The 22490-nt window shown below is 28.5% G+C and overlaps 1 protein-coding gene across 4 annotated transcripts in view; it reads right to left on the bottom strand.

Moving 5' to 3' along the window:
• Positions 1–460: 460 nt before the first annotated feature.
• Positions 461–22490, bottom strand: part of LOC149877137 (uncharacterized) — a 29473-nt gene continuing 7443 nt past the window's right edge. For 3 of the 4 annotated variants that reach the window (XM_090073530.1, XM_090073531.1, XM_090073532.1), the window contains 53 exons: positions 22355–22399; positions 20624–20677; positions 20408–20452; positions 20246–20299; positions 20063–20116; positions 19820–19873; positions 19633–19686; positions 19360–19413; positions 18162–18206; positions 17964–18017; positions 17786–17830; positions 17596–17649; positions 17438–17491; positions 17249–17302; positions 17052–17105; positions 16880–16933; positions 16686–16730; positions 16559–16603; positions 16384–16437; positions 15979–16032; positions 15807–15860; positions 15562–15615; positions 14574–14627; positions 14347–14400; positions 14131–14184; positions 13959–14012; positions 12806–12859; positions 12659–12712; positions 11505–11558; positions 10853–10906; positions 10592–10645; positions 10432–10485; positions 10156–10209; positions 9996–10049; positions 9697–9750; positions 9447–9500; positions 6049–6102; positions 5857–5910; positions 5581–5634; positions 5355–5399; positions 5155–5196; positions 4983–5036; positions 4773–4826; positions 4488–4541; positions 4385–4402; positions 4208–4261; positions 4080–4097; positions 3972–3989; positions 3636–3858; positions 3350–3462; positions 2222–2287; positions 1921–2112; positions 461–962 (listed from right to left, as the gene is read on the bottom strand). In XM_090073530.1, coding sequence (XP_089929656.1) covers positions 807–962; positions 1921–2112; positions 2222–2287; positions 3350–3462; positions 3636–3858; positions 3972–3989; positions 4080–4097; positions 4208–4261; positions 4385–4402; positions 4488–4541; positions 4773–4826; positions 4983–5036; positions 5155–5196; positions 5355–5399; positions 5581–5634; positions 5857–5910; positions 6049–6102; positions 9447–9500; positions 9697–9750; positions 9996–10049; positions 10156–10209; positions 10432–10485; positions 10592–10645; positions 10853–10906; positions 11505–11558; positions 12659–12712; positions 12806–12859; positions 13959–14012; positions 14131–14184; positions 14347–14400; positions 14574–14627; positions 15562–15615; positions 15807–15860; positions 15979–16032; positions 16384–16437; positions 16559–16603; positions 16686–16730; positions 16880–16933; positions 17052–17105; positions 17249–17302; positions 17438–17491; positions 17596–17649; positions 17786–17830; positions 17964–18017; positions 18162–18206; positions 19360–19413; positions 19633–19686; positions 19820–19873; positions 20063–20116; positions 20246–20299; positions 20408–20452; positions 20624–20677; positions 22355–22399 — 3159 coding nt within the window. In that variant the 3' untranslated portion in view covers positions 461–806. Of the gene's footprint in view, positions 963–1920; positions 2113–2221; positions 2288–3349; positions 3463–3635; positions 3859–3971; positions 3990–4079; positions 4098–4182; positions 4262–4384; positions 4403–4472; positions 4542–4772; positions 4827–4982; positions 5037–5154; positions 5197–5354; positions 5400–5580; positions 5635–5856; positions 5911–6048; positions 6103–9446; positions 9501–9696; positions 9751–9995; positions 10050–10155; positions 10210–10431; positions 10486–10591; positions 10646–10852; positions 10907–11504; positions 11559–12658; positions 12713–12805; positions 12860–13958; positions 14013–14130; positions 14185–14346; positions 14401–14573; positions 14628–15561; positions 15616–15806; positions 15861–15978; positions 16033–16383; positions 16438–16558; positions 16604–16685; positions 16731–16879; positions 16934–17051; positions 17106–17248; positions 17303–17437; positions 17492–17595; positions 17650–17785; positions 17831–17963; positions 18018–18161; positions 18207–19359; positions 19414–19632; positions 19687–19819; positions 19874–20062; positions 20117–20245; positions 20300–20407; positions 20453–20623; positions 20678–22354; positions 22400–22490 lie in introns of all 4 variants that reach the window. The other variant, XR_016447793.1, reaches the window with a different exon arrangement.

Raw genomic sequence — 22490 nt, 5'->3', positions numbered from 1 at the left:
CCATTGTCTTATATGCTGTAGTAGTACTTCGAACACAACTGAAAGTTAGGTTGTTTATAAATTGCATTCACCTTAGACTTTTCGGAAAAGGGATTTTCTTAAGTCGAGGTTCATTTGTAACATTTCTTTTATTAAATATTTTATGAAATTTATTAGACGAGTTTTAGTTAAGTATAATCTATTTTCGACCTAGCAATCAAAATTTTTCTGAAGGAGGCTATCCTTGTCCAGAAGAAGCCTCTATATTTTAACAAATTTTCGTATTTAAACTCTTGGTCTTTGTAATAAACCATCTACTTAACATAGTTTAAAACTTAAATTATTAGTGGTATTTATACTTTTAATACTTAAATATCTTTTTAAATACCTTTAACTATTCAATTATAGTTAAGCTAAGTCGTTTAAAAATCTTTCATCGTTTAAAACGATTTTAAAGATACTTTGAAAATTCAAGAGTAGGTTTTTCCTTTTTTTTTTAAACTTTTATGAAAAAGCTTTTCAAACTTTAACAGAGACAATTGCAACTTTTTTTAAATTTTACATATTGAACATTAAAGTTGAAAAATAAATTTAAAATGCAACTATAATCGATTGTCAGACTTGAATTCTCATAGAGCATAGCAAACCATAGGCTTTTATGTCAGCTTTTGATGTTAGTAAGTACATCCAATACGCCGTCATTAGGAGGTGCGTCATCATTGATGAAAAAAACAATCTCAATGGACCATACATATGATGAATCATAATGGATCATTCGTTTTCTTTATAAAGAATTTTTTCCTTTATAGATGAATTAGCTTTCTTTGTTATTTGAAACAAATGGGTCCAACGGTAAAAGATAGAAACGACTTATTCATTAGAGAGCTTTGATCTGTCCGCACAGAATGAATTTGAAAGTCTGTAATTGGTAACATATGCAAGTCTGATGATGTTAGGAGTGTAGATAAAGTGCACAAATCGTTCTAAAAAATAATTCACAAAACATATTATCAGAAAAGATATCAACTTAAGTTACGTAATAACTATAGAATAATTATGGATAAGCATAATATCAAATGCGATATTTTTTTAAAAATGAAGATTAGAGATTTCTTCATTAGTTTTTAATTAATTCTTAAATTCTTAAGAACAAAGACAAACTTGGTATTGTTGATTTCTGTTCAAATGTGTGTTAAACACACTTGGTTTTTTATAACTTTGTTTGAATAAAAACTTACACATCGAGATTAAAGTTATGGAAGAGAATTCTTTATGTAAAAAACGTTAAACTTACTAAAAGCAATTGAATATATGGAGAATTGAATATATGGAGAATTTAATATACGAAGAATTTAATTGCATAAAGACCAGTTAAATTTTCTATCAGGCTATTTCAGAAGTTGCACATTACAGACTCAACTTCATCGATTGGCAAATTCATTTCAGAAAAAGTTTAAATCACCATTTTTTCTAAAAAATGCTAATTATTTTTTGTTTAAAATGACATCTCAACTTAAAAAAAAAGGCAGCTATTTTGGTAGTTTCCAGATAACTTCTTAAGTTTAACTACGACATGTTTTTACATGGTTTTATGGTTATTTCTTTCAATTATCTCTAGTGAACTAAACATTTTTTCAATTAAAACTTGATTCAGAACAAATTTAATTGGAACTAAATCTATAAGGTAGGGTCGACAACTTAGAAATAAAATTACTCGATAGTTTTTCTCCGACTTTATTCTGCTGAGCTGAAACATTTCATTTTGAAGAAACCTGATTCACTACTGACAGGGGGCACCAAACAAATGAAGTAACAGAAAAATTATTTGGACTCTTCATTACAAATTAATTATTATAATCAGCTAAAGATAGTTAATTGTTATTAGAAAATATATAAATTGCACCTATGTTTAAAAAAATTGAAACAATTTTTTGAACAGACCTGGCAAATTTTTAACTTAGGGTTCACGTCTTTACTTAATGTAGTTTCTCCGTTTTCCCACGTCAGCTTTCGAAACTTAACAGCGACGATTTCTACAAACCAAGGTGTGGTGAATGCTACAACTTGATATACACGCTCGCTTAGCAGCCTTAAAAATTGAATTTGTGTACGACCAATATTTTCATACGATACCTAAAGTTTAACTAAACTTTACATAAAAAACATTTTATAAAGAACTTTACCGAAAGAATAAAAAAAAAGCCTTCGAAAATTAAGATAAACCAAGGATAAAAAGACCTACAATAAAACCACGCTCCAAATCAGTAAACCACGTCTTGTTTTCAAAGTCGTAAATAAACCCGTCAAGCTACAATTAAAAACTAACATGATCATTAACGTTTTCATTGTGGCTTACAAGTTTTCAAATTTGCATTGAATGAATTCAAGCTGACATAAGACATAAGAAAACTGTATAAAAAAAAAAAAAAAAAAAAAAAATAGTGCCGTTAAATTTTTCTTTAAACTCTTTGGAAAGTCGTTACGTCAGCATGTAGTGATTTCTCCAAAATGCGAAAAATTTAAAACTTTTATAAACTAATATTCAGAAACAAAATATTCCGCAAATCTTGCTGCTTAAGACCACACATTCTTCTAAACCTGGGTGTTTAAATAACCTCAGAGCCAGTAATTCCATCAATTAACTCCAGTTTTCCCGTTCCATTCTAAGTCATTAATCCCCACACCATAACATCGCTTCAACTAGATTTTACTGTTTCTCAAATGCAGTTAAGTTTGAATTTTGCTGATGCAGTCAAATGCAGTTAAGTTTGAATTTTGCTGAAAAATTTTCTTCGTCTTCCTTTCACAGAAAACTTTCTTTCAGAATGATTACAGCATGTTTACATATTTCTTAGCAAATGCTAACCTTCACTCTCGATGGGTTTCTGAAAGGAATGGTTTCTTGCGTGGAAATCTTGCTACAAATTTACTCTCTTTTAATCGATTTCAAAAACGGGCTCACTTGGGTAAAGGAACTCACTTGAGTTCCAACATTTTTTTCAAGAAGGCTTGACGCGTTTAGTGCTAACAAAAATCAGTTTTCCTGCACTATCTTGACAATTTTTCGATCAATTTTAAGTGTCGTTTTGCATTTTTTTCACTGTAAAATTTTTTACTTAATTACTTATCTCTAACTGTATGGGTGACGTTGTTGGAGAAAAATCTAGACACGATTTAGAACCTCAAAAATATTCCCACTGTATTTTTAAAATAAGTTATTTAAATCAAATGTCAGTAAAAAATCCTTTAAACTCGACTTATTGTTTTCACGATGACTAAAACTTCAAACCCAGTGTAGAAGCTAGGCTGAAGTTCTAATTTTAATGATATTTGAAAATAAAATTCTTAGAGCAGCCTCAGATTTACTTACAGAGCTCTTTTCGCGATCAGGATATACGCATGTTTCACCACCGGCCGTAAAGTTACAGAATGCGTAAATTGCATCTGTTGAACTTCCCTGATTTGGATCAATCCAATAAAATCCTAAGTAAAGAAAAAATTACAAATAGGAAACATATCGTCACCATCTTGTTTAAACATTGAGAGAAAAAAAATAGACAAATAAAAAATCAAAGCTTTAGATCCACTAAAGTAGATTAAAAAAATAAAAGTTTAGCAACCAAAGATTGGAAATACGATAAAAATTTCTTTGCTACCGTCTTTATTAAACTTATTACAAGCCAACATGTCTTTGCAGTAACGTGCTGGATTATCTTTTAGGCCACTAGGTATTTTCAAACTATTTAATTCTTTTCTTAAAGCATTCAGTTCTTCAGCTAACTTTTCAAAAGATAAATCATCAGTGTTTCTACGGCGACGCCCTCTACCACCAAGTTCTTCATAATAACCCTCTTCTGGCGGGCCTTGTAAAACACTTGCCTAAGTGAAGAAGTTGTGACATTAGCTAAATTACTTTAAAACCTTATGTAAGAGAATAACAACAGCGAATAATGAAAGGTTTTTTTTTTAAAAAAAAAAATAGAAATACATACCCATGGAGCTAAAACAGCCTAAAAAGTTAAAACCAAAGAGTGTAGAAATTAATGTTGATCAAATCAAAAATTTTAAATAGAAGAGATAAAAGAAAAATACAAACTTACTGGAGGTCCAGGTGGTCCCTAGGAAAAATTAAAAAACTATTAAAGCTAAATTTTTTTTAAAAAATGTCCAACAAAATGAAGGTGGATTCCTTAAAAGATTTACGGAAAAGATAAGTAGGAATGCTTACTGGTGGACCTGGAATTCCCTTGATTCCTGCTATGCCACGGTTTCCTTTTTCCCCCTAATAAAATAAATTTTTCAAAAAGTGTTTTTGAAACCTGAAATTGTAAAAAAAAAGACTCAAGAAAGAAAAACAAGTTTAACATAACTATAGCCAAAATCAACTGATAGTAATCTGAATTACCTTAACACCACGCAATCCCTAAAAAAAAAACAAGAACTTTCACTTAGCGATTATAAAATAGAGTAAACCAAGAACTTTACATAATTACTGAAATAAAACTTACCTGTTCACCATTTGGACCAGGTAAACCTCTTACTCCTGGATCGCCTACCACTCCCTTTGATTGAAGTAAGATAATAGTTTATTTTTAAATTTTGCAACAAATAAGATCTAAATAAAACTTAAAATGAGATTTAGAACAAAAAAGAAAACAAATAAGATATAAAAGATAATTCAAGCTTTTTGGTTCCCTGTGCTTGCTTTTTTTAATTTCATAACTATAAAATTAAAGCATAGTTAAAAAAAACAACAAAAAAACAAAAGAAAAAAAATTTCCTATCAAATTTACCTGAACACCCTTAGGCCCAACAATACCAGGTGGACCGAATCTTCCACTAGCACCCTTGCATCAATATAAATATTGTAAAAATAATCAAAATCATTTCTTGATAGAAAACAATCATTTATGAAGGAGTATCCAAACAGCATCAATAAAGTACAGCATAAAGCGAACACTTTATTTTTTAAAATTTAAAAAAGAAACAAACAAAAAAAAAACCTTATCTCCTTTAAGTCCTGGCAAGCCTGGTGGCCCTGGTGGTCCATCATTTCCCTGTAAAATAAAAAAAAAAAACAATATCTAAAACAGCTTTAATTCATTTAGTTGTCTTTATGCATACATTTTTGTCATGTAGACAAACTTACCTTATAACCATTTTATTTAAACTTACCCTATCACCTTTTTGTCCAATTCCACCAATAGAATCAAGATTCTAAAAAATTTTGTAAATCCTGTAATGATGATATTACAAATAAAAAATTAGAAGTAATAAATAAAAATTATTTGAAATTAATAAAGAGCAGCAAAGAAAAGTTTGATGACAATTCCTTAAGTAATAGTATGTTCTGTTAATCCAATCATTTAACTTACTGAACTTTCAAGATCTACTTTTGACTCACATTTGCCAGCTGGGCCCTTAGCAAAAAATAAGCATTAAAAAAGTGAGCATTAAGAATTTACATCAAATAAAAATCTTTACCAAACATTTAACTGGTGTAATAAATATAACATTAAAACAAGCTTTTAAAACTTAAAATGATTTTACAAAATTAAAACTTTTTAAATAATAAAATTCCAATTTATTTGTCATTCTTACTGGAGGTCCACGAGGTCCAACAGGGCCAGGAGGACCTGGTTTTCCAACTTCCCCCTAGAATTTAAATCAACAATATATTTAATACATGAGCTGTAAAAAATATTCAAAAGTTAAGTTATGATAGTAAAGAATGCGAGTTTGTCAAAAACTATGCTAACTGGTTGCCTATTTTTAGTTATGAAAAAAATTTAATACTGCAAAGACTTTTAACAACTAAAAGCTTTTTATGCAACTTTTCAATTATAGAAATTTCTACATTATGCTATAAAAAAATACCTGAGGTCCAGATAGTCCCATCAACCCATCAGATCCAGGTGGTCCCATTCCTCCCTGAAAAAAAATTCAAAAATTAAAAGGATGAAGTTTATGCAGCAACCATTAAACTAAGCATCGGAACTAAGCATCGGAACTAAGCTATAGGACTAAGCATAGGAACTAAGCTATAGGACTTAGCATAGGAACTCTTACCGGAATGCCATCAATTCCAGGCTGTCCAGGTGCACCTTTTGGCCCAGGTAAACCCTAATTTAAACAAATCAAACTATTAATGAACTTATTATTTCATTCTCAAACTTTTTCAAAATCTTGTTTAAATAAAGTAAGTTTTTTTCAGCACAATTCTACAGCAGAAACACTTGCATTATTTGAAAACTTAAATCACTATCAAAGGGAGATTTGGGATTTGGCAACTACAGTCAACAAGACCTTTTTGTATACATTTGTATGTATTTGATTTTTGTTTCTTTGATTAAGAAAAAAAAAAAAAAAAAGGTTTGAGGCATTCCCATGTTGATACAATCAAATTGTGAATTAATTTTCAATTGTCTATGTTCTGAAACAATTTACATCAAAAATAATTTTACTTATTATAAAAACCAAGTTCATATATATATATACTCGTACATTTTCCTTAATTTGAAACTGTGCACATACAAATGACTTAGACATTAGTGGGACAACAGTACGTGGTAAGTTTACTGTAGCAAGCATAACAAAATTGTTGTGCTTTCAAACCACTTAATGGGTGACAACTGAAAAACAAGACTGGAGTTAAAGACACATATCTCTTTTAAGGTATAAGGTAAAAGAAAAAGGAAAAATGTTTTAGAAAGTATCTTTATTCTATTTTTTATCTATATAATCAGTTATTTTCAATTAAACCATTCCTTATGACCTTATCAACTAAGCCTGGTATAGACTGAGCTAAACTCCTTATGAGCACAAAATTAACTTAATTAAAGCAATACTTGATTTTAGAGCATAATATTTTAAGATATTCTGCATGCTAATTATTCTTGTGGATAAGACCTTTCAAAATTTTTTGATAGAACGACATTCTGGCAAGTTTTCAGGGTTATCTACTTTCTCAAAAGAATGCACTTTTTTCTTGTTTAGGCACATGATTACTGTTTTTGCATAGTGAGATGATGCCAAATCAGGACAGAATATATACGCACCATCTGAATGATACTTTTCAATGAATGGAATAAGTCTCTTCTTAAATGCATTTAAGTAGACTTCTTGATTTACAGCCAGTCCACTAGGCACAAAATAGGGCTGAGAAATGCCATTTTCAGAAAAAGCAATCCATAGAAGTAATTTTTTTTAAAACTTTTGTTTTGTTTGGTATTTAACTGTAGATGGAGTAAATTTTACATCACTAAGTATAAAATATGTAATTTCCATTGATACTGGAGTGATTTAATGTGAAATAAGACTCATCAATAATTGGTTTACAATTTTTTAATTTCTGACACAATCGACTGCACTTAGTTCTAGCAACTACTTTTTGCTGGTCAGAAAGTTTTCGAATTGTCATTTTTTTTCTTGGTTTAATTTTTGCCTTTTTTTTAAAATGTTTTACTAATGTGTTTTTAGCCTTATTTCCACTTCTTTAAACATTTTGGTAATCAGATCTACTTTTAGCACGTTTAATTATCTTGTAGATTGTACTTTTAGGTATATTCTCAGTTTTAAAGTGGTCATAAGTGAACTTTTTACGCACATTTCTGTAATTTAAATAAAATTCATACACACGTTTTCTAATCTCTTCTTGTTTTGAACTTATTTTTTTATTCATTTTTCTATAAAAATTAAAAACACATAAAACATTTAAAAACTAAAATAAAAATACTTTTTAAAATATTTTTCCATGTCTTTAAATCCAATCTCATTTTTCAGCTTTCACTTGTTATATTATCCCTCTGAAAGTTTGCTATCTTTCTAAACCTATTGATTGATTTTTATCATTATTAGTAAGATACCCCAAAAGTGACAAAAACTAATTAAGCTGGATGATGTGTAGCAAGTGTAAAAAATACCACCTAAAACTATCTGACATACATAGTTGCATCACAAAAAAATATTTGATTGACACATATAATAACAGAGCTTAATAAACCTTAGGTCAAAATAAAATCTGTTATAATTTTCTGCAATCTACGACTATAATTTTAATTTTCATCTTTTAATGGCTGCATGATCTCAGTAAGATAAACTTGATGTTTTACTGCCAAGCAGCATTTTAGAAATTCCAACTAAAAGAAGAGCTGATATATTACACTGCTTTTTACTGTTTCACATTTTTCCAGGGTCTTAGATGAAATGTTTTTAACCATTATATCAACATTTTCAGATTAATGAACTTTTTTTTTTTTGCAGAATTATTCAAATAGATCAGTGCTTTTTCTTGCAAAGTGAGAATCTTTTTATATTGCATAAAAAGTTTCATCAAACCATATCAACTATTTGCATCAAGAACAATATGAATTTGCCCATTTTGGAAAATATTTTACTTTTCAATTTATAATTTTTCTGTCAGAAAATTACTAGGATACAGGAAACAATTTACCAAAACCATGCAGAAAGTGGGTCATGAATTTTCAAGAACCGTGCCTTCTTTAAGGAGACTTAACACTTCAAAGAATAATTAGTACATAGGGAATTTCTTGTTTTAACTGAGGATGATTATCTTATTGGTAAATTTTCTTTTGCTTTAGATTTGAATTAGTTTTACAAGAATCTATTTCACTTGGAGTTAGCTGATGATCCTGTCATAATCAACTTGTTTAGATTTCATTTGAATTAAAAATGGTATTATTGAAAATGTTTAATTAACTTCATATAACTAGCTTATATTATTTAGTTTATTTATTTTTAGCAATCATATTCAACTTTTTAAATGTAATTTTTTTTAAAATTGTATTGCTTTATGTTTCTTTTCTTGTAATTGTAACTATTGGAATTCAAATTTTCATAGATCAATCTTTAATTCTTGTGGTTAAGGTTTTAAAGATGTCAATGCTTGGTTTAGGGTGTTTTAAGTAATTGACTTTAATCATTTAATTTATTTTAATTTAGTAATAATTTTTAACTTTGTAAATTATTTGCTTTAAAGCTTTGAGAGGAAAAGAATACTTTTTTAACAACTTTTTCACAACCTTTTTCTTTCTTATGAAATTTTTAAAACTTATCAAATTTTTTGAACCAAAACTTATTTTTCTATGTAAATAAAACACTTTTTTATTTAATTGCCCATTCTAATACTTAAGCTAAGGATAAATGTCATATGGTTGATGGTTAAGGTAGCATTCTTTCCTTTTAAATTTGGACAAAGGAAGAAATTGAGAGAGGGAGCATTGACCTAGGAGAATACCATGATACAAGAACATATACATGTGTATCATTCAAACTCATTCAACTCATTCAGTAAAGTCTTATCAGTAATTTGATTTACTGATAAGACTTTACTGAATGAGTTGAATGAGTTTGTTATTCTAGTAGCTGATAAATAATTGTAAAATTTAACCTATTTTTTAAAATTAACTTCATAATTATAAAAACAATGTGCAAATCAATAATCTGACCTGCAAACCAGGAGCTCCTCTAGATCCATTTCTTCCATCAAGTCCTGGTTGACCCTAAATAATAAGGATACATACTTTTTTAATTATAAATGCAAAATATCAAAAAATCATAAATTAATCCAAAATAAATATAGCAATTATAGCACAAGAATAACTTCTTATTAAAAAATTTATTTCGTAAGTGTGAGACCAATAAAAAATAACACAGAATTAAATTAGTCAAAATAAAACACTTCAACTAATTTTTTACCTGAGCTCCATTTTCACCTTTTTTGCCATCTCGACCAGTTGAACCTTTTGGTCCCTAAATCAATGTTTTGTAGTCAAGTAAACAATTAGATTTATGTAATAAGTAAAATAATTAAAGCCCAAAATAATTTCTTAAACCTAATATAGTCCAATAAATTTTGTTCTGGACTAAATCTTGAGTCAAAAAAAATGACTGGTCCATGAGAGAGCATTGAAAGATAACCATAACTACTAAAACTATTTTTCTATTATTTATTGTTATCTTTCAAATGGTTTTCTCAAAACAAATTTAGTACATACAGAAGGCCCAGGTACACCAGGAGCTCCAGGACTACCAGGCAATCCAGGGGACCCCTAAATGAGAACTCAAAATTTTATTTCAAAAGTTCTTAGTAGCATAAACTCACATGTGTTCATCAAATAGGTGAAACGATACTGTATACAAATTAGTTCTCAAAACCTTTTGTCCTTGTAATCCAGGATTTCCTTTTTCACCCATCACACCTTTTTCTCCCTAAGAAATAGGAAAATATAGTTTGTCCAATAAATTTTCTCATCAAATATAAATTATGATGAACCATCATCATAACCATTATTGTAACTGTTTCTATATTGCTAATAATATTCAATTTCAAGACAAAGTAAATCATAAAAAATATTATTAAATAAATATGAAACAGTAATAGCTGCAAGATATTAAAAAATAAAAAATAAAAAATAACATAAATTGAAGTACCTTAATTCCAGATTGGCCAATTTCTCCTTTTTGACCAGGTAAACCAATTGGCCCCTTAAAATAACAAATTATTTCATATGAAATATTTTTAGGAATCATTTTCATATCATGACAAATTAATAAATTTTACAAAAATTTGTAAGAAAAAACAATAAATTACAATAGGTCCTTGAATTCCTGGCATTCCTTTAGGTCCAGGCTGTCCAGGTAAACCCTGAAACAGTAAAAATGCTTTCTGATACTGGCATGATCTTAATGACATAAATAGATTAGAGAATTTTGAAGAGAATGTTATACTGATTTTAAAGAAAATAAACTCTTAGCACCAAAATAAAGCTTTCAATTAGAATTGACTTATATACTTTTATGTAAAACTGTTTTTTTTTTTAAAAAATATCTGAAACAGGAGTTAAGTACTTACCTTCTCTCCTTGCATTCCAGCAGTACCAGGTTTTCCAGGTGGCCCTGTATCTCCCTAAACATGTTTTTTTTTTTTAAAATGTAATTAACATAACCCTAGTTTTATTAAATTTGACAAAAGATTCAGTCTTAGAGTTTAATCTTGGAGAAAATCAAAAGAAGCACAATGTTAGAGAAAGGGGGGGGGGGGGGGGGTAATGGTGCAGGGGAAATTTGTAACATCTCAAGCATTTTTTCAGCCAATTAAAATTTTGCAAATCTATTTCTGTAGCGTTTAACTTTGTCTTTAACATGTGTAATTGAAACAAATTTTAGGTTGAAAAAATGAGCAGCTGCATAGGGTGTCCTGGTTCTCCCAACCCTTCCCTACTAATTGTACTTAAGATAGCATAAATAAATTAATTTCAAGTAAATGATTGAGAATATTTCCTTGTTTATTAACCAGTCAGACAATATTAATAAAGGAAATATTATGTAAAACTCTGTAGTTTTTTAAAAAAATTGTTTATCACTTAATATCAGCACTGAAATTTGTATGTAAAAACTATTTAAAATGCAAGTAACAAGCACTAGCTGTGCTAGGTTATTTTGATAAAATGACAGTAAAATAGAAATTTAATAAGTATTTAAATAAGTATTGAAAAATCTTTTACTTTAAGGCCAGATGGACCAGTTGATCCAGGAATTCCAGGTAATCCTTGTTGACCCTTTAAAAAAGAAATATTTTAAAAAATAACTTTATTATTAAAAGCAGCATGAGTACAAAAAAATAAACAAAAAAATAACATACTATGAACAAATATTTGTAAAAAAAAAAATTTTATTTTAGATAAATCCTTTATGAAAGAATCTTTATCAAGAATTTAGAAATTTTTATTTAATAATGTTTTATTACAAATTTTACATAGTAAAAAAAATAAAACAATACAGAGTTTTGATAAAACAAAATAGGCAACATATAAAAGCTAGTATTAAACAATAGCCCTTATGCACTTTTTTGTAACTAATTCATCTCCTTTGCATAAATTTTACTAGATTTTTGTTAATTAATTTGAGTAGTCCTGATATTTCACAAAAACTTCTTTAAATTTTAAATAGCCCCAAAAATTAATGCTCCCACTTTCTACCATGCAACCTTAGTATAACAGCATTTTTCAGATATTCTTTTTCAAAAGAACTTTGCCTCTTGTTTACAACATAAAAGTTGTTTTCATCCACCTTTCCATAGACAAATCACTTTAATCTTTTGTCTATATCAGGGTAACAGTATTTGTTTTCTATTGGTTGCAAATACACTATATTTTTCCTAAGCAAAATTTTTCTAACTGTATTTGAAGAAGTATGTTTTTCATCAAACCCTTCATCAAACCCTTCTATCTTTTCAATAGCTTTTGACTAAAATCACTTAACAAAATATTGGGTTGTTTTCACATTCTCTAGATATTTTGTGACTTCTGGACCCAGATTCACATTGGATAACACTTGTCTAAATACAAGTTTTAAGAGTATTTCTGAGCATTTCTCAAAAAGTAAATGGAGCCATTTTCATACATGCCACTTAGTTGCTTTGCTTACTGCTTTTTGACCCTTTCTTTGCATCTTCTCTGCCATAAGGTATGACTTTGATTGCTGGGTAAATTGGCTCAAGTTAACACAGCTAAAATTTCTAAATGTTTTTTCTTTTGCATGCATAACTTAGGTAACAAATAAACAAACTTATGGGAGTTTATAATGGCAGCTTTAAGATCTAAAAGAATACAGTACTTAATGATAACATTATAAGACCAACTATAAAATATCTAAATACTTTGTCTCCTTGCTCTCCAGGTTCCCCAAGTAACCCTTTTTTACCAGGAAACCCCTAAAAAAAAATTAGTTTTATTCTTAGAGTTTTAGATTAATTTTGTAAAATGTAAACAACTAAGTTGTCAACAACAGTTCAAAAAATACTTACAACATCTCCAGGAGGCCCTTGTTCTCCAGTTAATCCTCTTGATCCTGGCAATCCCTGAAAACACAATTTATAAAGATATCCTAGATTTACTTTAACAAAATAAAGTTGACCAATTAAAAACTTTTCAGCTAAATTTTTAAACATGACGAAGTGAAACTAATTATAGATTAACAAACTATAAATAAAGTAATGGTATATTACTATGTGTACAATTATGGTACATTATTATATGCACAAATTATGTATATTGTTATATAAGTAAATTATGGTATATTATGATTAGCATTAATTATGGTAAATTATTATAGACACAAATTATGGTATATCATTATATGTTTATTTTTATATTTCTAGAGGGTGTTCAAGAAGTATCGCACAACTTCATTTATCTGCTACTAATTAGCCAATGATAATTTTTTAGAATGTTTTTTTTTTAAACATATATAAGGAATATTTATATACCTAAGATTGTTATTTTTGAGAATACAGTTCTACAAAAGTTCAAACTACAAAAGTTTAAACAAGCGCATGGTTTAACAAAAGACCCATTCACCATACACAGCATCAAAAGATTAGTTGATAAATTCAAAGAAACAGACTTCATTTTGCTAATTGGCTGCTTCAAAACAAGAACATTTTAGACTCAGCATTGTTGACTGATAAATACCACTTCTATATCAATGGCAAAATAAATACAAAGAACTGCATTGTATGGTCTAAAGAAAATTGCATTGAGCAAGCAGTAGTAAGCATTTCACAAGAAAAAACAGCTACAGCCATTGAAAATTTGGTGGCCCATTAGGAAACTGTTGTGCAAGAAAATGGAGGTCATTCTGAGCATATAAACTAGAAAAAATATTCCTAATTTAGTTGTATTTTTGAAATAAAATTTACTGTAGTTTGATTGTTTTTTCTTTTTGCTAGCTTATGTTAAAATTGTGCATTAGTTTTTAAACACCCTATATACATACACATTCTTGGTATATTACTAGATGTACAAATTATGGTATAAAAATAAGTGCATAAACTATGGTAATTTATGTACATAATTAAGTACAAACTATGGTAAAACCAAATAAAAATAAACATAACTTTGAAAAAGACACCAAATCATTAAAATTTCTAATGTAGACAAAGCCATTAAATAATATACCTTACTTCCTTCAATACCAGGCTCCCCTTGAATACCTCTATCACCAGGCAAACCCTAAAATAGGTTTAAATAAATTTTATAAAAACTATTACTAAAAATTTGAGAGATTGATTTAAAATTCTTTTTATCATAAACTTTATCATTTTTAGCTTTAATATCAATAAATACATACCACAGCACCAGGAAAACCTCTTGGACCAGGAGATCCCATAGGACCAGGTTCACCCTAATTAAAATAATTAAGTATAAATTTTCCACATAAAAACTCCTGATTATAAGCACATGCATTAAATCATACAGAAAACATATGGATTACAAAAATATACTAAAAACATGCACACTGAATAAATTCATAAGCATGTGTGAAGAAAATATGACAATAAAATACCTGTTCACCCTGCTTTCCATCATTACCAGGAATACCAGGTAAACCATTATCTCCCTTAATAGATATTTTATTTCACTCAATCAAAAGCTGTACTCAATTTAAAACTAAATCAAATAAATCAATGTAACAAAACCATCACAATAGTGCAATGGTTTTGTGATCAATTTATTCAGTATTTTGTTATTTTAATTTGAAATTTAAGAGTTCAGTTAGGAAAATAAATTAACCTTATCTCCATCTAAACCTATAAGACCTGGTAAACCAGGTAGGCCAGTTACACCCTAAAGAAACAAAAAATGTATTTAAAAAAGAAGCCAAATAAAAAAAAAGTTTTAAAATGAAAATATAATTGTTACGACAGTTGTACTTTATAATGACATTAATTTAGTGTCAGACAGAAAAGTCTTGGATTCTGTCAGATGCCAAATTGCAATTAAATGTAAGAAAAAACTTAATTTTTCAGGGTGAGTTAAATCATTTACGACAAAAATTTTAAAGGCCACACTGAGCTTTAGGAAAATGTGCGGGATGCTTAGGTATACTCCTGATACAACATCAAAATCTAGTAGATTCTATAGGGTGATGATGTGATTAAAAACAAAGGTAAACAAAGTAACTTTTAACATCTGAAAAATTTACTTATCACTTTTGTCACTTTGAATGTTTTCTACTAAGATTTTTTAAATAAATTATTTGCACAGAAAGTCATGAATGTATTAAATTTGAATTTTTGTAAACTGTAACCATAATGAACTTAAATAGTAATAACTTTCTTGTTGATAAGAGAATAAAAAGTAACACATATTAAACAAATATACAAATTAACTTTATTGTATTTCTTTAAATTATACAGTTTTTATCTTCTTAATTTACATGCATCATGTACTTACAAACTAAATACCAAATTAATGGTTGGTCTTATAGAAGATCAACTTTATTGGCTAAATTTTTTTCAAACACATTTATATTATTCATTTTATTATTGTTTTTTTTCAATTGAATATATTTAATGCTGAGTTTTAAGTTATATGCTTCTTGCTATATATTTTATAAGTGCAAAACACATGCATACATTTTTCATAGGAATTAAAAACCCCTCATGCATATGCAAACTATATGTATTCTAAAATGTATCTTTCTTGATTAACTGTCTTGATTTGCATTCCAAACTTTTCAAAAGGGAATGTTAAAAGCTTGAAAAATTTAAGAAATTACCATAGCTCCTTTAGCTCCAATATCTCCAACTTCTCCAGGTTGACCAGGAACACCCTTATAAGAATTAACCCCAAGCATGATTAATATAACATTTTAAAAACTCATTTATGTAAAATAAATGAGTATAATAAACTAATATAAAATAAAAGAGTATAATAATTTGGCTTATTTAAAAACCTACTATTTAAAATATCAAAAAAAAAAAAAAAAGCATTTTAAATAACAAAGGGACAGAAAAAGCATACCATGTCTCCTTTAAGGCCTGGCAATCCAGGTGTCCCAGCAGACCCTTGAGCACCCTGAGATAGTTTTAAAAAATATCATAAAATTGTTCTTAAAATATGCAAATAAGTTTCAAATACATGGAAAAAAATTATTAAAAAAATTTAAAGGAAAAAAGAGAAAAGAAGAGCTCACTTGAACCCCTACATCACCAGGTGGACCAGGCTTTCCAGGCAATCCTGCAGGTCCCTGAAACAAATCCTTTTTAAATAACAAAACAATATATCAAAATATTCTAGTAACAATTCCTTTTTACTTTCTATTATCTAAATATAGTGTATGAAATACTCTTGTATAAAACTATTTTTTTAAAAAAAGTAAAAAGCTGAAGAGCATTTAAGAAGCTATATCTTGCTAAAAACATCTATTAATTATAACTACTTTTTTTTTTGTTTTTATTTCAAAAATTGTGCTCTAAATGTTATAGTTGTTGGACTTTTAATTGTCTGATTTTGGTAGAATAGCTGAGTATTAAAAATTAAAACAAAAACTAAACTTTTAATGATAAAATTTGAAGCATTAGCAAATAGTTGATCTTACAGCTGGTCCCTCTGGCCCAATTGGTCCCTCATTTCCTTTTAAACCTGGTATTCCCTATAATGTAAATTGGATTCATAAATATAACAACTGGAAAAAGGTTCCAGATAATTTGTTTACAACAGGTTATAAAAGCTAATCAAGAGATTGCATTTCTAGATATGAAACAATGTCTTACAGACTTTCCTGGTTCACCTTTTAACCCTTCATTACCTTTATTTCCCTGTTAATAAAAAAAAGTTAAATCAAAACATTAAATGAAAAAAAAAAACGCTATTTTTTTTATTGATAATAAAAATACTTACCTTAACACCAGACTCTCCTTTGATTCCTGCAGAACCTGGGTCTCCCTGAAACATAAAGAACCAATTTCAAACAGCTATCTAAGAATATATCTAGAATTTCATGAAAATATTTCATATTTTATAACCATAAAATCAAATAACAAAAAAATTTTAAAAATATACTTTCTTTTAATGTCACTTAAATAGCAAGTTACCTTAATTCCAGGTTTACCTGCTGGACCCGGCACTCCATTATCTCCAGGGCTTCCCTTAAATCAAGTTTTATAACAATGATAAAAAGTTATACCTTTTAATAGAAGTATATTTCTTACAAGTTTAACATTTTATTATATTGATTAAAAAAACAAATTATTAAATATTACACACCTGTTTTCCTATTAATCCTGGTTCACCTTTAGCCCCATTTTCACCAGGTTGTCCCTAACATTTAAAGTATTGCCTTTATTACAAAGAAAATGTAAAATAAATATAGCTACTTTAACCTTTGCTCAAATAATCCAGTTTTTAAATTAATTTTTTCAAAAACTAAAATATGCTAAAACAAATAAATCCAAAAAAAATACCCTTTCTCCAGGAGCTCCTTGAGGTCCAGGAAGACCAGTTTTACCTGTTAAACCCTAAATAAGTTAAAATTAAAAACTGTTATTATAAACATTTTAATTGTTTAAAATGTTTCAAACTTAGCTTTTTATTTAAATCACAAAACTTTTTTTTTATTAAACTAAAAAGTAACTAAATTAATGAAATTTTACAGTATCTCCTCTTGGTCCTGGTAACCCTATTGGGCCAACTGGTCCAGGTGGCCCCTATATTAAAAAAAAGAAAGTATATTGATCAAAGTTCTTTATAATTGGAAAAGTAAACAAATAAACAATACATCACACAATTTTAAAGAGTAAAAAAAACATACATCATTTCCTGGCACACCTATGCTCCCTGGCAATCCCTGAAAACCAATTGATCCCTAAAATTGATAAAAATATATTGATAAAGAGTAAAAAAATGCTCATAAAGAATAATAACAAAACAAACTTCATAGCATTTTTAATTTAAATTTGTTCTCTAGGTAAAAAAAAAAAAGAAAAAAAATTGAAAACTACCTTTGGTCCTTTTTCCCCAGGTGCACCTTCTTCTCCTTTTTTCCCCTTATCCAAAAATAAAAAAATTAAAAAAAACTAAAAAACTTTTTTAAACTTATGAAGTTTTAATTTGCTTGTTTTAAATTATTATTGTAATTAAATTACAGGTAAAAATGGTTATTTTAAAACAAAATCTTACCTCTGCGCCATCCATCCCATTCTTTCCATTAATTCCCTTTTCTCCAACTTCACCCTTTAATAATGTTATATACAAATATAACTTCTCATGAAATGCATGCAAATTATAAAATTGCAAAAAGCTTTGACAAATGAACCAACTATTTTTATAAAGCAGTATATTCCTATAACCAAGCAAACAAAAGTTGCAAACTCCTACCCTAGGTCCTGGAACACCTTGAATCCCATTAGCTCCATTCTCACCCTTAAACAATTAAGAGTTGAGTCAAAAACACTAAACTTTTATTTAATAAAAACTATTTAATAAAAAAATTCAAATATGAAACAATTAACTTTAAAAGATTTTAATAGTTTCTCTTTATATTTAAAGTATGAATGGTTTTTTGATTTTATTATTGATTGATCAGACTAAATTTTTTGTAGACAACTTTTGTAGGTAACTTCACTCCCATTATAGTTTTATAGAAAACTTATAGGTTACTTTACCCCACTTTAGTTTTAACCTCATAAACAAATATGCAAAAGCTTTTTGAAAAGAATAGTTAAAAAGATTGAAAGTGAAACACAAATGCTTCTTGTGTTTCAACTAAGATGATAAGAGTTCAAGGGATTTTAGTAAGCTTAGTTTAGTAACTAATGCACAAAATATTCAAAGCAGCTTTTACCAGTGCATCCAATATCGATAATACTAAAACCAAGCATCAGTTTTTTACTAGATGATTTTCAGTATTGGACTTTGTTTAATACTGATAGTTAATGAAAGAAAAATAAAAGAGACAGAAAAGCATCCAACATCTTATCCTAACTAAAGAAATTGCAAATTACCTGTTAAAATGTTTTGTCATTGAAAATAGAAAACACCACCAGTACAGACATTATTAAAAAATAATTAACTGTTTTTAATTTATTACTTTGGTTTCATTTTAGATACTGATTTTTGATAAATTGAAAAGAACTTATCAAATCAATTTGTCAAATAAACTTTAAAGTCACTCTAAATTTGATTTAACAATTTTGATACATATCTGGATTTAAAGTCCAGAGTGGTATGTCCATACCCATATGAGTGTCAGGGATTTATCAAAAAATTGAAAAGTATCTAATTGAATTGACAATGGAATATATTTTCAACTAATTGTGCTTTAGGAAAACAAACTTTTAGACTAATTTTCCTAATCAAATTGACAAATACAATTTAGGAGTGGTATTGGTTGCCCTAGCTTTTACTAAAAATTAATATATACATTGATTTTTAACAATACTTTGTAACTTTTTAAATAAATATCATCCTGTAACTACAAATTATTTTGAATGTAAACTAGAGTATATTACTATGTATAAACATTAAGCACAATAAAATAAAAAATATTAGGATGTAAATAGATACAAAATCTCACTTTTGCTCCTTTAGGTCCTACATCACCAGGAAATCCATCATTACCAATGTCACCCTAAGAAGACAAGTATATATATTTAAAATTGTTTCCTTGTTAACACAATTAATTCCTTGACAATTTAAATTAGTAATCTGATGCAGGATAATGATCATAAAACTTAAAATTTGCCTCAGAAGATAAGCTATCAAATAAAGAAAAATGAAGAATATCTTTGACAATTAAAAAATAGTCAAAAAGTTGTGTGTTACATTTTTAAAATAACAAATCTCTAACCTTCATCCCTGGTTGTCCAGGAAATCCTGGTATCCCTGAAAGACCACGGTCTCCCTATAACAATGTTACTAAATTCATTCATCTTTTCTTTTTTTCTTTTTTTTTTTTTTGAAAAAAATAAAGATGAAACTTTTAACTTTTTTTTTGAGATTCATGTTCAAATAATATTTTAAAAAATGTTAGATACCTTAGAACCTGTGGGACCTTGTGGTCCTTGAATTCCTGGAACACCTAAGCGTCCCTATAATATAATTAAAGATTTCCTACAAAAAATTTCACAGAAAATTTTGAAAATTCAAAACAACACTTAAACTCTTGAGAAACTAAATTACTGAGGAACATTGTGGTGCAATGAGTTCATACAATAGCGTAATAATCATCAAAGATATCAAGATTAACCCTAAAAAATCACATTGATTAAAAAAGCAACCTTAGGCCCTATTCTCCCTTCTGGTCCAGGTTGACCCAAGTCACCAGGTATGCCCTGTAATAAAAATACCATAAATGATAATTTAATAGATAAAAATAAAAACATCAGCTTAAAAGAAAAATTATAAAAAAGAAAAAAATTAATATCTAAAATTCATTTTCCCATAACAACAACTAAACTCACTTGATCACCTTTTGGTCCCTTCATTCCTTTTTCACCAGGAACACCATCATTACCCTGTGTAAGTAAAATAATCAAATTTAGCCAACTTCTATGAATGCATAATAACTTTTAAAACTGGTATCATAAACTTTTTAAAGACTATTTTTGTTAAATTGTACTCACAGGATCCCCTTTTACACCAGGCAAACCAACAGGACCAACTTCACCCTTTGATGTAAGAAAAAATGCATACCATTATTTACATTTTTCACAAACAACCACTTTCAAATGTTTGCAATGTTTTTTGAAAAAAAAAAAAACATTCAAAAGCCGAACTTGATAAACTAGTTTTACTTTCTCTATCCTGGTCTGTAAGTTAAGTTGGTTTAAATAACTAACCTTTTTTCCTTCTGCACCTGGATACCCTGTTGCACCAGGAGCACCTGTTAAACCCTAGTAAAATTTCACTGTTTTAATAAAACGATCTTAAAAATGATTTGTGAAATTAACAAACTTTAGATCAATAAGAGTTTTATGATTTTGAAATGTTTTGTTGATGATTAAAATCCTGCATTCAGCTAACAACATTTGAACTGACTTACAAAATTATTTGGTCATTACATTGTTGATTTTGGAGCAGAGAAGGAAACTGCAAACTATTGCTTCAAGCTCTTCAATGAAGCAATGGTAGAGGTAAAAGCAATATGGCAAAGATGTATTTGCTATCTACAAAGATAATAAGCCAATATGGTAAAGATGAGGGAGCTGGCTCTGATGGAGTTACCAGTTATGCTAAGTCTGCCATCCTGAAGCGGATTGTGGAAATTTAAAAGTATTTCAAAAATGTCCATTTTCCTGATGGACTGATAAAGGAGAACGAGTAGTGCATGGAATAGTTACTCATTGATATAGATTGGAACTTGCAGGTTGCATGCTTAGAAACTTGATTGACAGCATTGGGTTAGATAGCAAAACCAGCAATTTTCTTGGACAAATAAAGTCATTTAGAGCTGCTCTAGACAAATGCAAGCGGAGTCTTGTCATCTCTTTGATGTTGTTCACATCTGGTACTCACTGATAAAGAATGACAATCTAGCCCACCACCATGATGCAATCAAAAAGAGATTTGGAGCAGGTATACAACCCTTTTACTTTCTGGCTTATATGACAAATCACCACAAATTTGATGAGCGGAAAGTATCAATTATCCAGTACATGAGAACTCAGGCTGGTAAAAAAAACTGAATTTTATAAGTTAATTGTGTACATCATTATTGTATATATCTCAAGAACCAAGAAAAACTCCCTAAAAGCATGTTTTCAGATTCTCTACAAACAAGCCTTTCTCCACCCCAATGATGATCAGTCATAAAAGAGAAGTCAGCTCATACCTATCAGATGAAAAAAAATCCAAGTTCTGTGAATTTTTTGCATTCGTGAACTCCTGTTCAGCCATTTCAGCCTTTGTCAGGTTTGTCTGAAAAAAGATCAGGAGCTGGTTGAGCTTAGAAATCAATGAAGCTAGTTAAGTTCTACAATGCTTTCCATAACCCTGACAGATAGGTAAATATTTTAATAAATGATTATATAGCAAATTAATGGTTAAATAAGTTCTAACTGTACATCATAGTAAATTCTGAATGAAATGAACTATGCAGTAAATATCAACATTAATGTTAAATCAACTAAAGTGTTTATATACTTTTGGTTAACTATGAAATAAAGATGAGTACTCTGGAATGATTTGAAACTTGAAACTTGAAATATGGCTCATTTGTTAAGAAAATACAAGATAAATGTTACACTTTTTTGAAAAATAATGAACAAATACTTTTTGATAAAAATGAATGTATTAAGAAGCCATAGACTTGACTTATCTGAAAGTAACCTTGTTTTACAATATTGGTTTAATCTAACAAAAAGTGACTTTTAAAGGTTTAAGGGGTTAAAGTAGTTTAATTTTTATAATAAAAAAAACTCAATCGATACCCCTATTTAGTGTGATTCTTGGGTTTTCTAATGCCAACTTTGTTTATGATGACTTAGTTAAAGCAAGAAATTTAAAAAAACAAAAGAAATTATAGAAACATCCATTTAGCAGTAAGCAGAAATCAACTTGAAGATCCCTACTTGTTCTCCTTTGTCCCCTTGAAGCCCTTCTGGACCTGGCAAGCCCTAGAAATAGTTTCAAAATAATGCTGAAAGAAAATGGTCTATTAAGAATAAAAAAAGAAAAAAAAAGAGGCTGTTACAATTGTTGATGAAG

Source organism: Hydra viridissima, unplaced genomic scaffold (assembly GCF_058129835.1).
Source record: "Hydra viridissima isolate aposymbiotic clone 2 unplaced genomic scaffold, HvirCarnegie_v1 scaffold_16, whole genome shotgun sequence".
NCBI classification, from domain to species: Eukaryota; Metazoa; Cnidaria; class Hydrozoa; order Anthoathecata; family Hydridae; genus Hydra; species Hydra viridissima.
The sequence above is the reverse complement of the archived record's forward strand: the minus strand, read 5'-3'. Positions and strand labels throughout refer to the sequence as shown.